Here is a 22,500-nt window from a genome sequence, read left to right as displayed (position 1 = left end):
TATTCCGATTCCAGACTTATCGACTTATCAAAACTGTCGTACTCTGAATAAAAATTAAAAAAAACACATTTTACAAATTTTGGCCAGAAAACTCATTTTTCAAAAATATCGATTGATTAAAATGACCCTCATCTTGTCCCAAACTGCCAAACCTGAAATTCTTGAAGTCTTCTTTGAAGTCCAAGCATTGACAGTTTTAGACAAGACAGGGGCGTCTTTAAATAGATCGAAATTTTAATTACGAGTTTTCTGGCCAAAAAAAAAAAAAATTCTCACCTCACGCTGTTATGTCCTCTGACAACGTTGTTTCATCCCTGCTGGAATCTTCAGGGAGGTGCTTTAAAAATCCTAGTGTCAGATGATTCCCTTCAACCATATATATTGGAAAAAAAAATAAAAAATACATTTTAAATATTTTGGTCAGATTTTTTTCAAATATCGATTGAGTAAAATGACCCTCATCTTGCCCAAAACGGTCAAACCTGAAATTCTTGAAGTGTTCATTGAAGTCCAAGCATTGACAGTTTTAGACAAGATAGGGGCGTCTTTAAATCGATCAATATTTGAATTACGAGTTTTCTGGCCAAAATAAAAAAAAATTGAATGAAGAATGTTTGGGGTTCTTTTTCGAATCACGACAGAAAACAGCTCGTTACTCATTCATTTACCGTGTCCGCCCGGACATTTAGATCAATAGCCAGCCGTTTCGGATTTCACGTTCCATGAATGACCGGTCGTGATTAGTGTGGTGGTCTTGTCATCGGATAGACTGCCTCGCCCCGGTGTCAATGGTCTTATGGTTATCACCAGCTCACGGCGAACTGAGATGATGTATCGTTTGGAATGAATAAAGGAGATTCTGGTGCTTTTGGAGTGGCGATAATACATAGATTATAATATATTATATGTATATATATATATATATATATATATATATATATATATATATATATATATATATACTCATCTCATATTGTTATATCCTCCGACTATTATTATTGTTTTTATTATTATTATTATTATTATTATTATTATTATTATTATTATTATTATTATTATTATTATTATTATTATTATTATTATTATTATTATTATTAGGACTATGCGCCGATCAGAGCGGAACTCGAACCAAAGACCTTCAGATCCGAAGGCGATTGTCATACCTATATACCACATAGCCGCAAATCAGGGACCAACTGATCAGACGCCGAGTGACATAATATTGATGCTGTGCATTTGGGTAAAATACTCACCTATTCCGACCGCCAGATGGATTATATCAAAACATAACAATGTGTAACCTTTAACCTTTAAAAGATATAAAATCAATAACAAAGATCTGAGTGATGTCAATGGCATACATCCACAATATAGGCTTCGACAGTCGTGACGTCACTTCCCTTGTAATGATGCATAGTAACTTAGTAACTGGTTCTAAACTATCGGAACAATGGCGTTTGGGGTAGTTGCACACATATGTAATGGCTTATGATGGTATAGTGGATTTTTTGATAGATGTTAATTTTATTCCTTTGCATTGTGTTGTGTTGTAGATGTTAATAATGACGAAAGAGTTCAAGGGCCAATGATGATAATTGAATGTACAACATCAAGACATTCTTTATTTGTAGTGATAAATTCCAAATCCAAATCAAATATCACTGTCATAATTCAATCAGTTACATATATTCCAAATCCGTAAAATCAATCCAAATTTAAAGTCATTTTGCCTAAGTAACCATTTTCAATATACGTTGAATATTTCTAAGTCCGTAAATTAAAAGATTCTTAGTTGGATGTTAGAACGTGCAGCATACTAGAAAAGTGCAGTGTAGAACAGAATTGAATGTCGTTTTAATGCGAAACATCCTCTTTTATACCCTATAATAAGTCTACCCATAATTCTTTCAAGCCATACCTCTTTACTAGTTTCAACAGTTCCCTGACAGTCTAAATTCCAACCCCTAAGAGTAAGACCAAATCATATTCAAACCTGAAACGTCAAATCCGTACATATTAATTTTAAACCCTGCCTTTTATGATATACTATTATTTTGGTACTTACACCCAAATAACAAAAATCCACTACAATCTGTTCCTTTTATTGCCAAATACCAAATGAGGCCAAACAACGAAAGTAATTTTCAACTACTTAACACAACGACCAGTCCTTAACTTGAAACATAAAACTGTCCTAAACTCATTTAGTATTTACCATATTTTCATTGATTTCCTACAGCTACGCCCCCCCCCCCCCCCCCCCCCCCCCCCCATTGTTCTTTCTAATATTGGTCAAGTTTTATTGCCATGTTTTTCTACAAATTATTGCGTAAACTTCTTGCATAAGCTTACTCTCTTACAGGCGAACGCCCTTATGAAATACTTCTCCGACGAGCATAAACGTGTATCCAGAGGAGAAAAATATTATAAATCTGATCATGTTTTGACTTTTTTACATTCTGATCACATGACATGTGAAAAAGTTCTAGCCAGCATGATAAATAAAAAGTACCGATATTAATTGTTTAGAACCAAGCTGCTAGTTACTGGGCGGACGTGACGTCACGACTATTGAATCCAATTGTGACCTGAAGTAATCGATTTTTTCCCCCTTATCTCCACAGATTGGTCCGATGGTGTTCCGTCTTACGACCACTACCCCGACTAGCATACTGATGTAGAGACTCGTATCGGAACAGAACCAATTTCAACATGAGGATCATCATCGTACTGTCCCTTTCGGACCTAATTGAAAGATATTCTAAACCGCACCCCTTACGTTCGGCCAGTGATTCCACCAAACTAGTTGTCCCTCGATTACCCAAAAACTCTGGAATGAATGAGATGCTTTCCTCTGTTTGGAACGCCTTACTCATCATCCAGACTAGATTGACTACTGTTTACTCTACGTTTCTAATGATGTACCTTTTAACGACTTTATGTTTAGTTATTACATTGTTTGTATAATGTTTCATTTGTATAATAATGTCACTGTATTATTGTTTCGCGCATTGAGCATCACCCAGTGTTGAAAATGCGCGTTATAAATGTGATGTATTATTATTATTACTATTATTATTATTATTATTATTATTATTATTATTATTATTATTATTATTATTATTTTTTATTATTATTATTATTATTATTCATCATCATCATTATTATTATTATTATTATTATTATTATTATTATTATTATTATTATCATTATTATTATTATTATCATTATATTATCATATGATCGTGTTACCACAACTGCAGTCTTCAAACTTCTGATTTCATGGTTAAAAAAACCCAAAACATTTGAGCTTTTATATAGCGCAATATCTACTAAATTTGCTCAAAGCTCTATACAAAGGGTCCCTGACCAACAGCAACATATAACATGTAGAACGAAATATGACGCTTGTTAGGCAATATTACATTTGTGTTGTTTCCGACAGAGACAATCCTGATAACGGCCAGGTACTTACTTTACACCTGAGTACGGTGAGATAATGTGAGTAAAGGAACTTTTCCAGGGACTCAACTATGCGCCGAGTGAGGCTCGAACACAGGACCTTAGAGCGAGTGTCATACCACAAGACCACATAGCCGCACAACAACGTTGTTGATATCAGAATAGAAACAGATTCCAGATCTGAACCATCGTCAGTGGTTATATATCCAATATAGATGGAATACTGTTGACACCGCATTTCTAAAATTTCTCCTTTTTTTACACCCTGAAGGTGGGGGAGAGCCGTTAGCTCAGTTGGTAGAGCACTCTCTTCACAAGCAGAGTGACTGAGATCGATTCCGGGTTAAATCGAGATTTTTTTCTGCCATCCCTGTCCACCCAAGAGTGATTGAGTGATTGGGTGACTGGGTCTGTTTGTTCTGGCGGAAAGTACTTTCAGATAGACTAGCGACCTATTCAAAGGGTAGTGAGAAATTGCTCTTTTCTGTTTTACGATATATAAACCGGGATAAACTCCGATTCCATGGGTTTAATGCTCTGAAGGAGTACTACAATTTTATATCCTGAAGACAATCATAAAATGAAATTGTTGTTAAAAAAAAATATATAAAATAAAATATAACTTCCTTTATTCACCCCATAGGGGAAATGTGTCTCCAGGGACGCCTTGTAAAACGATTTGAGCAGATTTAGTGGATATTGCGCTCCAAATGTATATATATATATATATATATATAATATATAATTATATATAATATATATATATATTATATTTATGAGTGTTGGTGGGTTCTTGTAGTTACGAAAGTGCTCGATAATGGTGGTTAGAGCTAATATATAATGCAAATTTTCACTCACATTTTTGTGGCCGAGACGACTCGTTTCTGTGTTTTTTACACTTCTTCTCAGCGTAATCCATTGTAATGACAATGGATTACGCCGAGAAGAAGTGTAAAAAACACAGAAACGAGTCGTCTCGGCCACAAAAATGTGAGTGAAAATTTGCATTCTATATATATATATATATATATATATATATATATATATATATATATATATATATATATATATATATATATATATAAAACAACAGCTACAGTCTACAAACTTCTGATTTCATGGTTAAAAAAACAAACTCTTGAGCTTTTATATAGCGCAATATCTACTAAATTTGCTCAAAGCGCTATACAAACTGACCAATAGCAACACATAACGTGTAGAACGAAATATGACGCCTGTAATGCGATATTATACGTGTTTCCGATTCATATAAGCTGGTAAATGACCTTTCATTATTCCTTAGCAGATTTTCTAAGCGACCATTTGAGTCAACGTGTGATAAAATCACCTTTAATTTAGAAAAGGTTAGAAAGGTGCTCACTCGTAGATATATCAATCTGCAAAATTAGTTTGATCATTTTTAGATTTGCCAGTATTTCTGTGCTCGTTGTAAAAGAAAAATAAATTGAAAAACATTGGCTGTACAGGACAATTCTGTTCCCCAATCCTTTTTGTTTAAGGAATCGATTAGGATATATGGTATAATCGGGTTTTCCCCAAAATCAAAGGGGTATATAAAAAATATTGTTTTAAAAAATAGAGAATTTATATAGCTCAATATCCACTTAATGTGCTCAAATCGCTTTACAAGGGGTCCATTGCCAACAGCAACACTTAACATGTAGGACGACATGACCCGTATTACAATTATTTTCCGACAAAGACAACGCTGTTAACGTCCGGATCCTCATTTCATTCCTGAGTACGGTGAGAGAATGTGAGTCAAGTGCCTTTTCCAAGGACTTAATTATGCGCCGCTCAAAAATCTCTTTTCTGAGGCTTAAAAAAATTTAAATTTTCAATCCTAAATGTTTTTGGACTGAGATTCGAAACTCTTCATCTTATTCATTCCAAGATATTCCCAAGTAGGAAAGAAAAATGAGACGTCACACAAATTCTACTTTCCGGTTCCAAAATCCTTGGAAGTGTGTATGTAACCAGACCTTAGAGGGACTAATAATGAATTAGTTACATATTGAATCATAATGTAGCACAATTATTTTGGTCGCAGGCTGTATAATATGCAGATTATAATGATTAATGGGCGTAAAATTTATGTCTCGTTCTGCATGTTACGTGTTGCTGTTGGCCAGGCAGGGACCTCTTGTAAAGCGCTTCGAGCATATTTAGTGGATATTGCGCTATATAAAAGCTTATTTATATATTTTTTAAAATTTGAGTAGAAGATAAGATGCCATCACTCTGAAACCAGAAGATCAATTACACAAGGTTTGTATTCAGTCCACGGGAAGACACTTCCAATGAGATAGGAACCAGTTTTGTTACATCACACTCTTGATCCATGTTCACTGGTTGGCTCATATTATATCATAAGGAAATTTGTCGATGAAATCGCACTAGATAAAAAAAAGTATAGCCAAAAAAGGGCACTGACCATATAAGGCATATCTCATGAAAATAGGCTATATTTTTCGTTTTCCTTCCTTTGGCCGTGTCCTCAAAATTAACCGATATTATTATAGACACATATAACTGTTAAAATTGGCATATTTTAAGCCAAATTAGTCCATGTCAGAACTCTAAATCAAACCAATTATTAGGTGTAAGCCATTTTCGTGTCAGCTGACTATGCAATTTAGTTAATGCTGCGTTTTGTTTCCTTTTTCCTCCTTCACCTCCTCCTCCTCCTCCTCCGCCTCTTCTTCTTCTTCTTCTTCTTCTTCTTCTTCTTCTTCTTCTTCTTCTTCTTCTTCTTCTTCTTCTTCTCCTCCTCTTCCTCCTTCACCTCCTCCTCCTCCTCCTCCGCCTCTTCTTCTTCTTCTTCTTCTCCTACTTCTTCTTTTACTTCTCCTCCTCCTCCTCCTCCTCCTCCTCCTCTTCCTCCTCCTCCTCCTCCTCCTCCTCCTCCTCCTCTTTCTTCTTTTTGCTCACTCGCTTTCAGATCGAACGTCCTTGGTTCGAGGCTCGCTCGGCGCAGAGTTGAGTTCTTGAAAAAGGCTCTGTACTCACATTCTTTCATCGTGCTCAGTAAGTGTAAAATGAGTACATGGGCGTTCACAGCGTTGTCTCTGTCGAAAAAAAAATGTAATATCGCCTAGCAGGTATCATGCCTCGTTCTACTTGTCAGTATTGCTGTTGATCAGGAACCCTTTGTAAAGCGCCTTGAACACGTTTAGTGGATATTGCGCTGTATCAAAGCTTAAGTTCAAGTTCAAAACCGTTTTGAGATGTTCAATTTTACTAAATCGATATTTGAAGGACGAGTTTTCAGGCCAAAATTTTTAAAATGTGTTTATCTTTCAGAGAGCACGATTATTGATTTAGCAAGATGGTTGTCACGTGAAAGAAAGAAATAATATCTAGAACAAACGCTAGATTTCCTGAGAGGGGATGAGACTGTTATAAGATTTACTGTCAACAGTTATTTAAAATAACAGCTACACTAATGTGATAGTAGGGTTGGTTGATCTGTCTCATTAATAGGATGTCTCCTTTGATAATAAAGCGATTTTGAGTGTGGATAGTGACTGGATAGGTGACATAGACCTGCTAATGTTGTCATCGTTATTATCATTTACTTCATCATGGCCATCGTCGGGGAATGTTTTCAGTTTTATCATCAAAACCATGATCATTGATGTTATTATTTTATTTATGACTATCATCGTCATCACCATCGCCATCATCATCATCATCATCATCATCATCATCATCATCATCATCATAATAATAATAATAATAATAATATCATCGTCGTCATTATCATCGCATAGTAATAATGATAATGATAAGTACAATTATAATGATAATTAAAATAATAATGATAAATTAATATAATGATAATTATACTACTACTACTACTACTACTACTACTACTACTACTACTACTACTACTACTACTATACTACACTACTACTACTACTACTACTACTAACTACTATATATAATAATATATAATAATAATTAATAATAATATAATAATAATAATAATATATAATAATAATAAATAATAATAATAATAATAATAATAATAATAATATAATAATGATAATAATGATAATAATAATAATAATATAATAATAATAATATAATAATAATAATAATAATAATAATAATAATAATGATAATAATAATAATATAGTACTGACATAGCGCATAACCATGACTGTATTGCGACGGAGAGTCACAAAACTCAAATGACAGGTCATTTTCCCTTTAAAATTAATGACATTTTGTCATCTGTTTTATCCCAACATATTACCGTTATGTGACGATATATCACATATTATATTATATCTCTCAATAGCATCCTGCTAAAAGATAACCCATTAAAGCTTTATTTGTATTTTTCCCCCTCCTTTCTAGGTGAGAGACTGTAAAACCGCTATTTTTGCTGGAATTATTAATCTGTGATTAGGGCAGATTTAACCCTTCCTCTGATCTGAGAGGAACTACCGCCATTTTGGATGTTGTCTCCTCAATATTGCAGCCGATTGGACACGAAAGGTGAAGGACAGCAAAAGGAGAGAGAAAATAATAAATAAAGAACTCTATTGTATTGGAATTGTTGTTAGACTGAGATTAAACCGGTCTCAAATACAAGAAGGAGGAAACGAATCGCCATTTTGGATTTTATCTTAATTTTTATATGGACGATTGGAAAGAAAATTATGTGAGAGTTTGCAAAGATTTTCTGATGGATTTTGGAATAATGCTAATCTGTGATGAAACTGAACACTAATTTAATGAGGAAATTCCGCCGCTTTGGATTTTACCTTCATACAGCCGATTGGAGACAAAAGAAAAATATGATAGAAAAGCAAATATGAAACCTGTTTTGTTTTTTTTTCTTTAAAAAAAATTGGAATAGTTGTTAAACTCTGATGAAACTGAACGCTAATTGAGTGAGCACCGCCATGTTGGATTTCATTGTAGCACACAGGATATTGTATTGAATATCGGATTAAGACTGTGTTGTCATTCCTTTTAATTAAGTGAATTGTTTCATTTGTGATCATCTGTGTCAAATTGAGGATTAAGACGGTCTCGGATTAAACTTAAGCCGTTCGGTATTAGAATTATTCGGTAATAATCGTGTCTATAAGATTAAGTGTTGGAGAACAAATAGCAAGATGTAATTAAAGAGAGTATTTTAAGATATTGTACGTTATATAATGATAATTTGTGACACAGAGAATATGACTTCCTTCTAGTGTGTTGAAAGTGTGTATAAATGTAATGTGTTGATGGGTGTCGGACATCATATTCCGCAGTGTGATTTTAAAAAATACAAACACCCATCTTGACTACAGTGGTAGCCTATACGTTATAAAGTAAATAATACCAATAATTGTGTATTGTGAAGAAAAAAATATAATATAAATCAAAGTTGCGTGTTACACATTCCAAAACGTGTTGTGTGGACTACACACGTGTTACAACCAATTATCGTCCATGCACGAGCACGTAATGGCGTGTTTTGGCGGATGCGTTCCGGATGGTGAAGGGGGACCTTACGCCACCCACGAGGAAGCCAAAAGTGCACGCATGCGCGATAAAGAACTGACTAGGATTTTAAACAAACAGCACAAAGAGGATTTAAAAAGACTCAAGTTACTGTTATTAGGTGAGTTGCTGCTGTTTCTTCTTCTTCTTCTTCTTCTTCTTCTTCTTCTTCTTCTTCTTCTTCTTCTTCTTCTTCTTCTTCTGCTTCTTCTTCTGTACTGGTAGTTGATAGGTGTAACTGATAAAGACTTTCACCCAACTGTCTGTAGTCTCCTTCTAGAGACTTTTTGGGGCCCATTTTATATATATAGGCTGACTGATTGAGCTCTTTACCAGTCTAGTAAAAGACTTCCTAGTCTTAAGCCTGAGCGATGCAAGTGCCTGAAAAAAATAGTTGTTATTTGCGTCTTCTAATCTCTGACTAGAGCTGAGTGTGATCCTGTCCATTTCATGCTTTAGAAACCAGGACAATCTCTGTCGTCATAAGCCTAATTAATGGCTCTGAACGTAGCCATCGTTAACTTATAGCCTGACACTGACCAAAAAATGACGTCAAAATGCCAGTCTTTGGCCACAAAAGAAAACAAATCGTGAGTTGTATTCAATAGTTCAACCAATGGGACCACTTATTTCCATGAGCTCTACTGACTACAACTCACTAGGCGGTGAAAAAACCCCACAAATAATGACGTCAAAATGCCAGTCTTTTTGGGTTTCAGTGTCAGACTTAACGATGGCTACGGCCTGACACGAGAACCCTCTAGGACTTACAGGTTGAGGTCATTTTCAAGGTACGTGGAGGGTCTAGTGAGTCGTCGTCAGTAAAGCTCAAGGAAGCAAGTGATTCCATTGGTTGACCTATTGAATATAACTCACGATATGCTTTCTTTCGCGGCCAAAGTAGCGTATGGCTACTACTACTACTACTACTACTACTACTACTACTACTACTACTACTACTACTACTACTGCTACAACAACAACAACAACAACAACTACTACTACTACTACTACTACTACTACTACTACTACTACTACTACTACTACTACTACTACTATTTTTTTGGTCAGTGTCAGGCTATGAGTTAACAACGATAGCGACGCCTTGAAGGACTACTTTTTCCGTGCAAAATAATTTCAGCTTTTTTGATCAGCCGAGAGCCTGAATTCCGTGCGGCTATGTGGTCTAGTCGTATGACACTCGCTTTCGGTTCGGAAGGTCCTGGGTTCGAGCCTCGCGCTCGGCGCATAGTTGAGTCCTTGAAAAAGGCTCTTTACTCACATTCTCTCACCGTACTCAGGTGTAAAATGAGTACCTGGCCGTTAACAGCGTTGTGTTTGTTCGAAAAATTGTAATATCGCCTAGCAGGCGTCATGTCTCGTCCTACATGTTAAATGTTGCTGTTGACCAGGGACCCCTTGTAAAGCGCTTTGAGCACATTTAGTGGATATTGCGCTATATAAGAGCTCGATTTTTTTTGATTTTTTAAAAAAATATTTTATTTTGAAATTCGGTCACATACATAGATACTGTCAAAACACGAATTTCATTTTTGCCACAAAAACTTCCCAAAAATTTCCCCATCGAAGTATTGATATAACCCAAAGCGGCGTCAAACGGCGTTAACCATAGAGACTTCCAAGCTATTTTACGTTTGAGAGTTTTATCAAGTTCACGTCATATTGTTCTTGTTCTTGCTTTTTTATATTCAGAATTGAAATAAATAAATAAAAAAATAAATGATAACATTGCGGTAATTTGCCATTGGGTAATGTACATGCTGTAAATGAAGTTTAACCCTCTTCTGACCACCATCAGCAAAATTGTCACATTTGTTACGACACAATATACATTTTTTCTTATTCAGATTTATTTTGTACATCACAATGATCTCTGTTTAATTAATAACAACATAAAGGTGTTTTGTAGAGAGATTGTTTGAGTTTAAAAAATCCATTTTTCTGCTGGGTAAGCCTGCCATTTTTGGGAAAATACTGAAAATGACCAGTAAGGAGAGAGTTAAAGAATTAAATAACAATGTAAAATTGAATATAAGCTTCAATTTTCATAAACTAAAACAGATAATGTGAACGTTTCGGGTTTCCCCTTTATTAACAAAACAGGATGAATGAAAGAAACACTACAGACGAATGAGATGAAATTATGGGATAATGACGATCATGATAACATTTTTTTTTGTTTATTCACCTTACCAACGCCATTATCACATATTATTTCATTTGTCCGAGGTGTTTTGTTGATCAAGGGGAAACTCGAAACGTTCATATTATATCGTTTTCGTTTAATAAATTTAAACTTACATTCAATTTTCACATTGTTATTTATATCATACCATTGTAAACGGAGAAAATTTTCGGTAAAAATGGTTTTCTATTATTAAGTTTTTAAAAGCGTTTTTTCTTCTTATTTTCTTTTTTTTTTCTTTTTTTTTTTTTTATTTCTTTTGTTTGTTTTTCCTTTGAAGTCAAACTTTTCTACATACTTGAATGTTGTTGGAATTTTCTAGTCTGCTGGCGAGTGAGTTAAAATTAGCCTGCCCTGGGAGTGCGGGCCGTCTTTGAAATCCTCATGCGTAAATAAGTTAAAAGTAAAGAAATTACCCTGACCGAATTAGTGATCTCTTTTTTTTCTTCTTAACGGTGCGGCTATGCGGACATAGTGGTATGACACTCACTGTGGGATTGGAAAGGGGATGGGGTGGGGGGGGGGGGGTAGATTTGACTTTTATGTCTTTGAAATACTCTTCAACAGTCGTAACGTCACTTCCTTCCTAATGACGCATGGTAACTTAGTAACACTGGCTCTAAACTATCGGAACAATGGCGGACGCCGTATGAAATATTTCTCCGGCGAGCATAAAAGCGTATCCAGAGGGGAAAAAAAGCATTAATTTGATCATGTTTTGACTTTTACACATTCTGATCACAAGGCATATGAAAAGTTCTAGCCAGCATGAAGAATAAAAAGTAATGATTTTCTTTGTTTAGAACTAAGATGGCCGCCGTTGCCAGGCGGCGTTACATCAGACTATTGAATCCTATTCACATTTGAACATTTGAAGAGTGGTTTTCCCAAACTCTCTGACTCCATGTGTTGAACCCGTGACCTCAAGAAGTCGGGGAAGAGAGAGCTCTAATAAGACTAGGGTTAGAAGCGACCTTTTTGTTGGTGGTGGATAGCTCATACGGTAAGAGCCACGATCTCCCCGGCCAAGCGGAGTTGTCGTACCTGTAAGACCGCGGGTTCGAGCTGTTCTCTGTTGTCTTCTGGCACTTTCCTACACACTTCATTTCTTGTTGTAACTCCGTTGTTCTCATTTTGAGATATTGGGGATTATTTCCCCTTAAAGTTCTCATCCGGTCTATTATTTTATCATATTTAAAGTTCAAATTCACACACATCTAGGGAAATTCTTGTGCCAATTGATACTTAAAATAAAGTTTATATTTCTATTTATCTCATAGATAGAAAATCTCAAAAAGTAGAGTAACCGATTTTTAACGAGTTTTGGAAAACCAGCCTTCATTTAATTTGTTTTATCTTGACCTAGTTATCTATGAAATTCTGTCACCCATGTCACTAATAATAAAAAATCAATGATCTTTTTACACGCACGGTTATAACAAGTCATGGCGTTACACCTTCCCTGTTTACGGTTCAAAACTCATTGGAAGTGTGTAACAGTAAATAGGTTACATAGTGAATCATAAGGCGGCATAATTATATTAATAACAGGACGCATAAGTGGATTGTTATGATTACGGTGCGTCATCTAGCGAAGATGGATGATCTTTATTGACGACCAGCATTTATGTATGTTTGAAGTCATCTGGACTGGTTTTACACTTCCAATGAGATTGGAACCAGTATTTTAACATCACAGGGCAAAACAAATAGTGACTGAAGGATACTGTTATGGACAAGGACACAGTTTGGCAAATTTTGAAAACTATGCAGACGCCTATATATATATATATATATATATATATATATATATATATATATATATATATATATATATATATATATATGTGTGTGTGTGTGTGTGTGTGTGTGTGTGTGTGTGTGAGAGAGAGAGAGAGAGAGAGAGAAAGAGGTGCGTGTATATATAATATATATATATATATATATATATATATATATATATATATATATATATATCCTTTCTTTAAAAAATATAGCCTTGTGGAGAACATTGTGCTTATTTGAGTCAATAAAAAAATTGATACGGCGCACAACTCTACTGAAATATTTGAAAAATAGAAATGTATTTTTTACAGATAGATAAACAGATAACTTGATTTCCTTTTATAATTTAAAGTCAGTTTGAAAGTTCGTTAAGTCAAACAGATATCATAAAAAATTTACCGAAGACACTAACACCTCATGACCACACCCTCAACTGTATCTGTCCAGTAGAGTCCCTACTTCCGTTGTGTTGATTTAGCGGTGATCAGTGTTATGTAGTAGTGTGTTCTCATTGCGTGTATGTTTATGTGTGCGTGTATGTGTGTGTGTGTGTGTGTGTGTGTGTGTGGTGTATACATATATATGTGTGTGTGTTTTGGAATGTGGTTGCGTGGAAGAAAAAAAAAGAGGGGGGGGGGGTGTCCATCAAGTAGAGAAATTCCTGAGCAAAGGGGGGGGGGGGGGGAAGAGGGGATTGTGTGTGTTTGCTAGGAACTGTCAGATTGGCATTTTCAGCAAATCTAGGCATTCATAGTGATATAATTCACTTGATCACATGACGGTATTCGGATTTACAGAAATTTTAAACAAGTTTCACCGATTAACAACACCAATGAATATTACTGCTGATATTACTGTCGTTTTTATGCCATCGATGTGATAATTATTGCCCTGGGAAATATTTAGTTAAACGTTGTCGGCAGACTGTCAATACGATTCAATAGTCTGATGTCACGCCGCCTAGCAACGGCGGCCATCTTGGTTCTAAACAAAGAAAATCATTACTTTGTATTTTTCATGCTGGCTAGAACTTTTCATATGTCTTGTGATCAGAATGTGTAAAAGGCAAAACATGATCAAATGTATGTGTTTTTTTTTCCTCTAGATACCCTTTATACTCGGCGGAGAAATATTTCATACGGGCGTCCGCCATTGTTCCGATAGTTTAGAGCCAGTGTTACTAAGTTACCATGCGTCATTAGGAAGGAAGTGACTTTACGACTATTGAATCCTATTGGATCTGTCTAGCTTCTAGCCCGAACAAACCAAAAGTAGACAGATTCGGGGACTTGATATTTATCGCGTCCGCTTCAGATTTTCATTTGACCTCACATAAGTTAAGTAAAGGGGAGACATTCCGAAAGCTTCTACATCCCCAGTATTCATTGAATTTGTATTTTCACCGTTGATCTTTTGTCAGGCGTTTATTTATTCAATTTGTCATCATATAAAAGCGCTTTAAAAAGTCTAGAACAAACCTTGATAGATTTGTGAAAGTTTAAAATTTCCTAATTTGACCATGTTTTGTTTCTCGGATTCTCGGCCGCCATTTTAATTTGTGAAGTATTGAAGGTAGTGCAAAGCACTCCCAAGTAAAGCGTGGTAAAGACTTGCGACTTATTGATATTGATTTCTACTGACTGATAAACTAAAATCATGCCGAATAAAGCATGGCACCGACGACAAGCACATCGATTAAAATGTGCATCTAATCGTAATCAAGCTAATCAAGAAAATGATTCTGGCAATATCGAATGAAAATAGTTCTTTCCCCGCGAAATTGCGGGCTTTTTACTAGTTATAATATATATATATATATATATATATATATATATATATATATATATATATATATTATATATATATATATATAAAGCTTAACAGATTTAACACATTAAAAAATCTCTCATACCTCCAGGTTTCACTCGCCCCCCCCCCTCTCTCTTTCTCTCTTTCTCTCTCTCTATCTCTCATTTCTCTCTCTCTCTCATTCTCTCTCTCATTCTCTCTCTCATTCTCTCTCTCATTCTCTCTCTCTCTCTCTTTCTCTCTTTCTCTCTTTCTCTCTCTCTCTCTCTCTCTCTCTCTATTTTGTTTATTTAGACCACAAAGCCACACAATGGATTTGATCTTATTTTGAAGAAGCCTGTAATTGGATACACAATAATCTAATCACCTTAGAAATTCTATGATGGCCTGATTCCAGTTGTGTAATCGTGTTAGGGGTTATGACGACTTTGGATAGAGAGGAGGGGGATGGTGGGGGGGGGGAGCAATATATAGATAGATAAATAGATAGATAGATAGATAGATAGATAGATAGATAGATAGATGAATAGATGATAGATGGATGGATAGATAGATAGATAGATAGATAGACAAATAGATAGTAGATATATGGATAGATAGATAAATAGATAGATAGATGGATAGTGAGATAGATAGATAGATAGATAGTACATAGATAGAGAACTAGATAAATAGATACACAGAGAGATAGATAGATAGATAAATAGATGGATAGATAGATGGATAGATAGATACATAGACAGATAGATAAATAGATAGATATATGCATACATACATATATACATAGAGAGATACATAGATAGGTAGATAGATAGATAGATAGATAGATAGATAGATAGATAGTGTATGTGAGTGCGTTTGTGTGTGTGTGTGTGTGTGTGTGGGCATGAGAGAGAGAGAGAGGCATGGGGTGTATGTGTTTGTGTGTGAATGAGAGAGAGAGAGAGAGAGAGAGAGAGAGAGAGAGAGAGAGAGAGAGTTGGGAGATCTAAAGAAAGGGGTGTGATGAATTGACATAAAGAGAAAAGGAGAAAGAAAGAAGAAATAAGAAGGACCACTTTTCTATTGAGTTAGAACACCGATAACTTAATATTGATCTGTTTATTCAAACGGGACAATTTTTGGGTTCACGGGTGTCGGTTTTCTCCACTGTAAAATAGGGAGAAAAAATAATAAATAGTGTGTACAAATGAATAAGTCTACCGAACTCCAGTCAACAGAAAAGTAGGCCTCGGATGCTTGAATTATTATATTCATAATATTCTTCTTCTTCTTCTTCTTCTTATTATTATTATTATTATTATTATTATTATTATTCTCCTTCTTCTTCTTCATTACTTTCTTTCTCTTCTTCTTCTTCTCCTCCTCCTTCTTCTTTTTCTGTTTTCGTTTAATAAATTAGAGATTAAATTTCAATACTTATCGTTATTTTCTTCTTTCAAGCTTCAAGCAGCAACATTTTCACTAAACCAAATAATAATAATTGAACTTTGATATAGAGCAATATCCACTAAAAGTGCTCAAAGCGCTATATAAGGGAGCCAGATACGAGAGAATGGGAATAAAAAGTCTTTTCCATGGATTCAACTGTGCGCCGAGCGAGGCTCGAACCCAGGACCTTCCGATCCGAAAGCGAGTGTCATACCACAAGACCACATAGCCGCACAATATCACGTAACAGGCATCATGTCTCGTTCTACATGTTAAATACTGCTAATATCTAGGGACCCTTGGTCAAGTGCTTTAAGAAAGTCAAATTGATATTTATTGCCCTATATAAATGATTAAAAGCTCATCTGCGTCTCTTTATAGTTGTAGCTAGGCTCACTGTATCGGAGGTTGTTTTTTTTTCTCCTTGGCTATCCAAATAGGCTTCAACAGTCGTGACGACACTTCCCTCGTAATGACGCATAATAACTTAGCAACTGGTTCTAAACTATCGGAACAATTGCGGACGCCCTTATGAAATACTTCTCTGACAAGAATAAAAGTGTATCCAAGAGGAGAAAAACAATATAAATCGGATTATGTTTTGACTTTTATACATACTGATCACTTGACAATATGAAAAAGTTCTAGCCGGCATGAAGAATAAAAAGTACCGATTTTCTTTGTTTAGAACCAAGCTGCTCGTTGCTGGGCGGACGTGACATCAGACTATTGAATCCGATTTCAAACCTTGTAATTCTAATTATTTTTAAATCCAATTTTCTCAATTTGTATCAACACCGATTAGAAGCGGCGGGTGACAATTGTTGATCAATTCGACACTGCGTGAACTTCCAGTTCCCCTTTTTTTTGTATTCTACTTCCGGTCACAGTAATTTGTAGAGATTATTTGATTTTTAACATTTATTTTGGTTGTACCGATAGCATGCGCCTGGCTAAGCAGCTTACAACATTGTATCCTGAAGTATAGCAGACCAATACACAAAACTATGTGTAACCGTGAACTTTTATATAGTCTGGTTAATACAGTTTAGTGATAATTACTCATAAAAGCAGATGGCAAAAAAAAAGGGAAAAAAAAGCAATAACAAAGACCTGATTGACGTCATCTTCATTCTTGCTTTCGCCAAGTCTCTGGGGCTTTTTGCCGGTGTGTTATGGTGTGACAATATCGTCACTCTCCCAGACGATTTTTCGATGGACGGGCAGGGTTTTGTGGCAAGTGGCTGTTTTACAATGCCAAAATAAGTTGGTTTTTTTTTTTATTTGGCCAGGAAATTTTATTTCAAAATTTGTGGAGAATTTTATTTTGTATTGTGGCTAAGCTAAGTCTCAGAGGATTTTATTTTACTCCTTTTCTATAATTGTATGATTCTATTATAATATCGTCACTTGCCCCAGACAATAATCACGGGACAGACAGAGTTTTGTCGCCAGTGAGTGGCTGTTCTACAATGCCAAAAAGATTTTTATTTTAAATTTTTTCCAGAAAACTTTAGTTTCCGAATTTTGGTGAGATTTGTTAGGGTCGTGTATTGTGTGACAGTGTGTTTAATTTTCCCTCCTGTTCGTGAATGACCAGTGTGTCATAAATGCTACAGATAGTATGCGCTTGGCTAAGAAGCTCACAACATTGCCATCCGGAAATATAACGGACCAACACACAGAACTATGTATAACCTTAAACGTTTATAGTCTGGTTAATACAGTTCAGTGAGAATTACTCATAAACGCGGATGGCAAAAAGCAATAACAAAGGCCCGACTGACGTTATCTTCATACTATCTATATTTATACAAAACATATGCTGCTTATCTCTTCAAATTGTATTCTGTCGGAGTAAAAATGTGCAGAAATTTGAGCTGAAAGCCAAAAGAGATCAGAATTGCACATTTTTATTGGAACGTTATAAGAAACTAGACGTCTACATTGATACAAGAAAAATCGTTTAGATTACTAAAAAAAAAAAAGCGATAATTTCGAAAACAAATTAAGAATCTGGTTCAGATACATAACACTTATTTGACATGACGAGTTACAAATTGTTATTACCTATATTATTATAACATTTCAAAAATGCCTGCTTTGTCATGTCATAACTAGGAATAATCTCTTTATTTTATTTTTATTTTTTAAATGAAAAACAAACAAAACAAGATAAAAACAAAAAAAGAAGAAAAAAGACAAATAAAGAACAAACAACAAAAGAGAAAACAAAAAAGCAATAACAAATCCGAAAACAATAATCCTGAAAGCGTTAACCCTCTCCATACCAACTACAGGAAAATCGTCACAAAGCGTTAACCCTCTCCATACCAACTACAGGAAAATCGTCACAAAGCGTTAACCCTCTCCATACCAACTAAGGAAAATCGTCACAAAGCGTAACTCCTCATACCCATACTAACTACAGGAAAATCGTCACAAAGCGTAACCATCTCCATACCAACTATTGGAAAATCGTCACAAAGCGTTAACCCTCTCCAACCAACTATAGGAAAATCGTCACAAAGCGTAACCATCTCCATACCAACTAAGGAAAAATCGTCACAAAGCGTTAACCCTCTCCATACCAACTACAGGAAAATCGTCACAAAGCGTTAACCCTCTCCATACCAACTACAGGAAAATCGTCACAAAGCGTTAACCCTCTCCATACCAACTACAGGAAAATCGTCACAAAGCGTTAACCCTCTCCATACCAACTACAGGAAAATCGTCACAAAGCGTTAACCCTCCCAAACCACTACAGAAATCGTCACAAAGCGATAACCTCCATACCAACTACAGGAAAATCGTCACAAAGCGATAACCTTCTCCATACCAACTACAGGAAAATCGTCACAAAGCGTTAATCCTCTCCATACCAACTATAGGAAAATCGCCACAAAGCGTAACCCTCTCCATACCAACTACAGGAAAATCGTCACAAAGCGATAACCCTCTCCATACCACTACAGAAAATCGTCACAAAGCGTTAACCCTCTCCAAACCAACTACAGAAAATCGTCACAAAGCGATAACCCTCTCCATACCAACTACAGGAAAATCGTCACAAAGCGTAACCCTCTCCATACCAACTACAGGAAAATCGTCACAAAGCGTTAACCCTCTCCATACCAACTACAGGAAAATCGTCACAAAGCGTTAACCCTCTCCATACCAACTATAGGAAAATCGTCACATTCGTTACGATACAACCAACATTTTTCTTATTCAAATTTGTTTGTATATGATAAAATTTAAGAATAATAAACAGTTGTTGTAGAGCATGTTTTGCTAAAGAAATTATGTATCGAAATAACTTACGGCTATTGTGTTTTAGTGATAAAAATATATTTTTGTGTTAGTTTGGTGTGAAGTTTTGGGAAAAATCCTGAAAATGGCTGATAAGGAGAGAGTTAAAGGTCGCACCCGACATGGTGGATGGCGTCGATTGTAGAGCGTGCCGTTCGTAGCCAGGCGGAGTTGCCGTAACAGCAGGGTCGTGGGTTCGAATCCTAACCGCCGCAAAGTCTTGATTCTCTATTTATTGTTCTCTTTCACGTTTCTACTCACTTCGTTTCTTGTACTTATCAACATCAGTGACTGCTCCACTCACTTTTATTCTGAACGAATATTTCCCCGACTGATGTATCTAGTCCACACACATATCTTATCCAGTTTCATTTTTAGGGGCAGCTTGGCTCAGCGGTACGGTCTTTGCGTCGTACCCGAAAGGTACCAAGTTCGATCACCTGCCTCTGCGCAAGTCACCTCGCCCGGGCTCAATTTGCGGCGCTGCATTGCGGCTGACGCCTGGGTTATTCCAGTATTCCCTTGTAATAGACCCTAGAAACAAATTTCCTCTCTCTCTCTCTCTCTCTCTCTCTCTCTCTCTCTCTCTCTCTCTCTCTCTCTCTCTCTGTGGCATATCACTTGGACGTAGCCTCCCACACAGTCCTTCGGAAAAAGTCTCTGTCTTGTGCCCATCTGCCACATTCCGTCACGCCGTTGTTGAGCCATTCCTGTATATCCTGTTGCCATCTTCTTTGTGGTCTTCCTCTGCCTCTTTTGCCCTCCGCCATGCCCTCCAGATACATCTCTCTCTAGTGTGTCGTGTCTTTTCAGGTGCCCAAAGTAATTGAGTTTCAGCTTTTTTATCTTACTCATTAGCAGGGACTTTTTTAGTCCTAGTGTTTTCATGATGTTTGCATTGCTTTCTTTGTTTGTCCACGGGATGCGTAAGATTTTTCTATAGCATTTCATTTCGAAGGCGGTTATTCTCTTTTCTGATTCTTTGGTTATAGACCAAATTTTCACTATGAGATGAATAAAGGGAATTTTAATTTATATTTTATGTTATTATTTTCCATGTTCCAGGTACTGGCGAGTCGGGAAAGAGCACCATCACAAAACAGATGAAAATTATTCACATCAATGGATACAGCTTTGCGTGAGTTTTATCAGTTACTGATTTTTCTTACTTACTTATTTACTTACTTACTTACTTACTTACTTACTTACTTACTTATCCGAACCAGCGACCACCTGAGCTCTCTCGCCCTTCGGTCTTGTGCCATGACGTAGAAGTTAAACGTCTTTTGTAGTTGTTCACCTAGTGACTATACAGTGTTACTTTTTTTCTTCTCAATAGCATCATATAACGGTAACATGTTATCGAGATTTTTAAAAAATACGTGAGCTTTTATATAGCGCAATATTCACTAAACGTGCTCAAAGCGCGTTAAAAAGGATCACTGACCGACAATATTACTTTTTTTTTTCGACAGAGACGAGGCTGTTGACGGTCAGGTACTCATTTTACACCTGAGTAAGGTGAGAAAATGTGAGTAAAGAGAATTTTCCAAGGACTCAACTATTGCTGAGCGAAGCTCGAACTCAGGACATTCCGATCCGAAAGCAAGTGTCATACAACAAGACCACATAGCTGCACAAAGCTGAGATGAGCCTGATCGTAGCCTTTGTTGACTCGTAGCCTGACTCTGTCCTAAAAATTACCCGAAAACGCTTTTGACTCGGAAAAAAAATACTTTTGGGGGAAATTTTGATCATACAACTCGTCCTTTAAATAGCGACCAATTAAAAAGACCGTTTTCTTGCCAAAGGGGGTGAAGTGGCCACATAGTTAAGGTTCGAGCCCCGCTTCAGGCACTTTCGTTTTATTCCTCAGGCAAGATTATTAACCCCAAATTTGCTCACTTGGACAATATGGACGATTCGTCTTGACATCAGACATCTTGCTTGATAAATTATATATATTCCTTCGTGGAATACCTAGGCGACGGGATCTCACTGTGACAACATGGGTGATTCCTGATGACATCAGACATATCCTGTTTGATAAATTATCTATATTCCTTCGTGGAATGCCTAGGCGACGGGATCTCACTATGACAACATGGGGGATTCCTGTTGACATCAGACATCCTGTTTGATGACTTATCTATATTCCTTCGTGGAATGCCGAGGCGACGGGATCTCACTATGACAACATGGGTGATTCCTGTTGACATCAGACATCCTGTTTGATGACTTATCTATATTCCTTCGTGGAATGCAAGGAATTCTTATGAGTCGTTGGGAGACTCATTTTTTTATCTTTCCAAACACTCTCAAGCCAGGGATTTCCAAGGAGACTCCCTTCAAGTTTTGTTGTTGTTTGTTTTTTATTTTTTCATCGAGTTCAATAAACTTTTATATTTTCAATTTTGATAATTTTGAATTCTACTAAATTTTCTTTATCTAATCTGATTTGGCAACACCATGAAAAAAATTGAGCTGTTATATAGCGCAATATCCACTAAAAATGCTCAATGCGCTTTACAAAGGGTCCCTGGCCAACAGCAGCACGCAACATGTAAGACGGGACATGACGCCTATTAGGCGATATTACAATTCTTTCGGACAGAGACAACGCTGTCAACGGCCAGGTACTCGATTTACACCTGAGTACGGTGAGAGAATGTGAGAAAAGAGCCTTTTCCAAGGACTCAACTATGCACAGAGCGATAATCGAACCCAGGACCTTCCGATCCGAAAGCGATTGTCATACCACTAGACCACATAGCCGCACATGAAATAACATTGTCTTTTTACTGTCATCTGATTACAGAGAACGGTTAGAGAAAATACAGGACATCATCCGGAATGTTCGAGAATCGATGCTGGTAAGTGTCCTGTTATCGTGTGAACTGCTATACTCTGATGATGATGTTGATGATGATGTTGATGATGATGATAATGATGATGATGATGATGAT

At 36.2% G+C, this 22,500-nt stretch overlaps 1 protein-coding gene across 1 annotated transcript in view; it reads left to right on the top strand.

Annotated features, from left to right (window-relative positions):
• The window catches only part of LOC144957552 (guanine nucleotide-binding protein G(s) subunit alpha-like), a 105,256-nt gene that overhangs the window by 38,958 nt on the left and 43,798 nt on the right, over window positions 1-22,500 (top strand). The window contains exons 2-4 of the mRNA XM_078888899.1: window positions 7,849-9,109; window positions 20,600-20,672; window positions 22,353-22,407. Coding sequence (XP_078745025.1) covers window positions 8,938-9,109; window positions 20,600-20,672; window positions 22,353-22,407 — 300 coding nt within the window. The 5' untranslated portion in view covers window positions 7,849-8,937. The remainder of the gene's footprint in view (window positions 1-7,848; window positions 9,110-20,599; window positions 20,673-22,352; window positions 22,408-22,500) is intronic.

Source organism: Berghia stephanieae, chromosome 12, assembly GCF_034508935.2.
Source record: "Berghia stephanieae isolate SIO BIC M18660-M18661 chromosome 12, UCSD_Bste_1.3, whole genome shotgun sequence".
NCBI lineage: Eukaryota > Metazoa > Mollusca > Gastropoda > Nudibranchia > Aeolidiidae > Berghia > Berghia stephanieae.
This window is presented reverse-complemented; position numbering and strand designations above follow the sequence as displayed.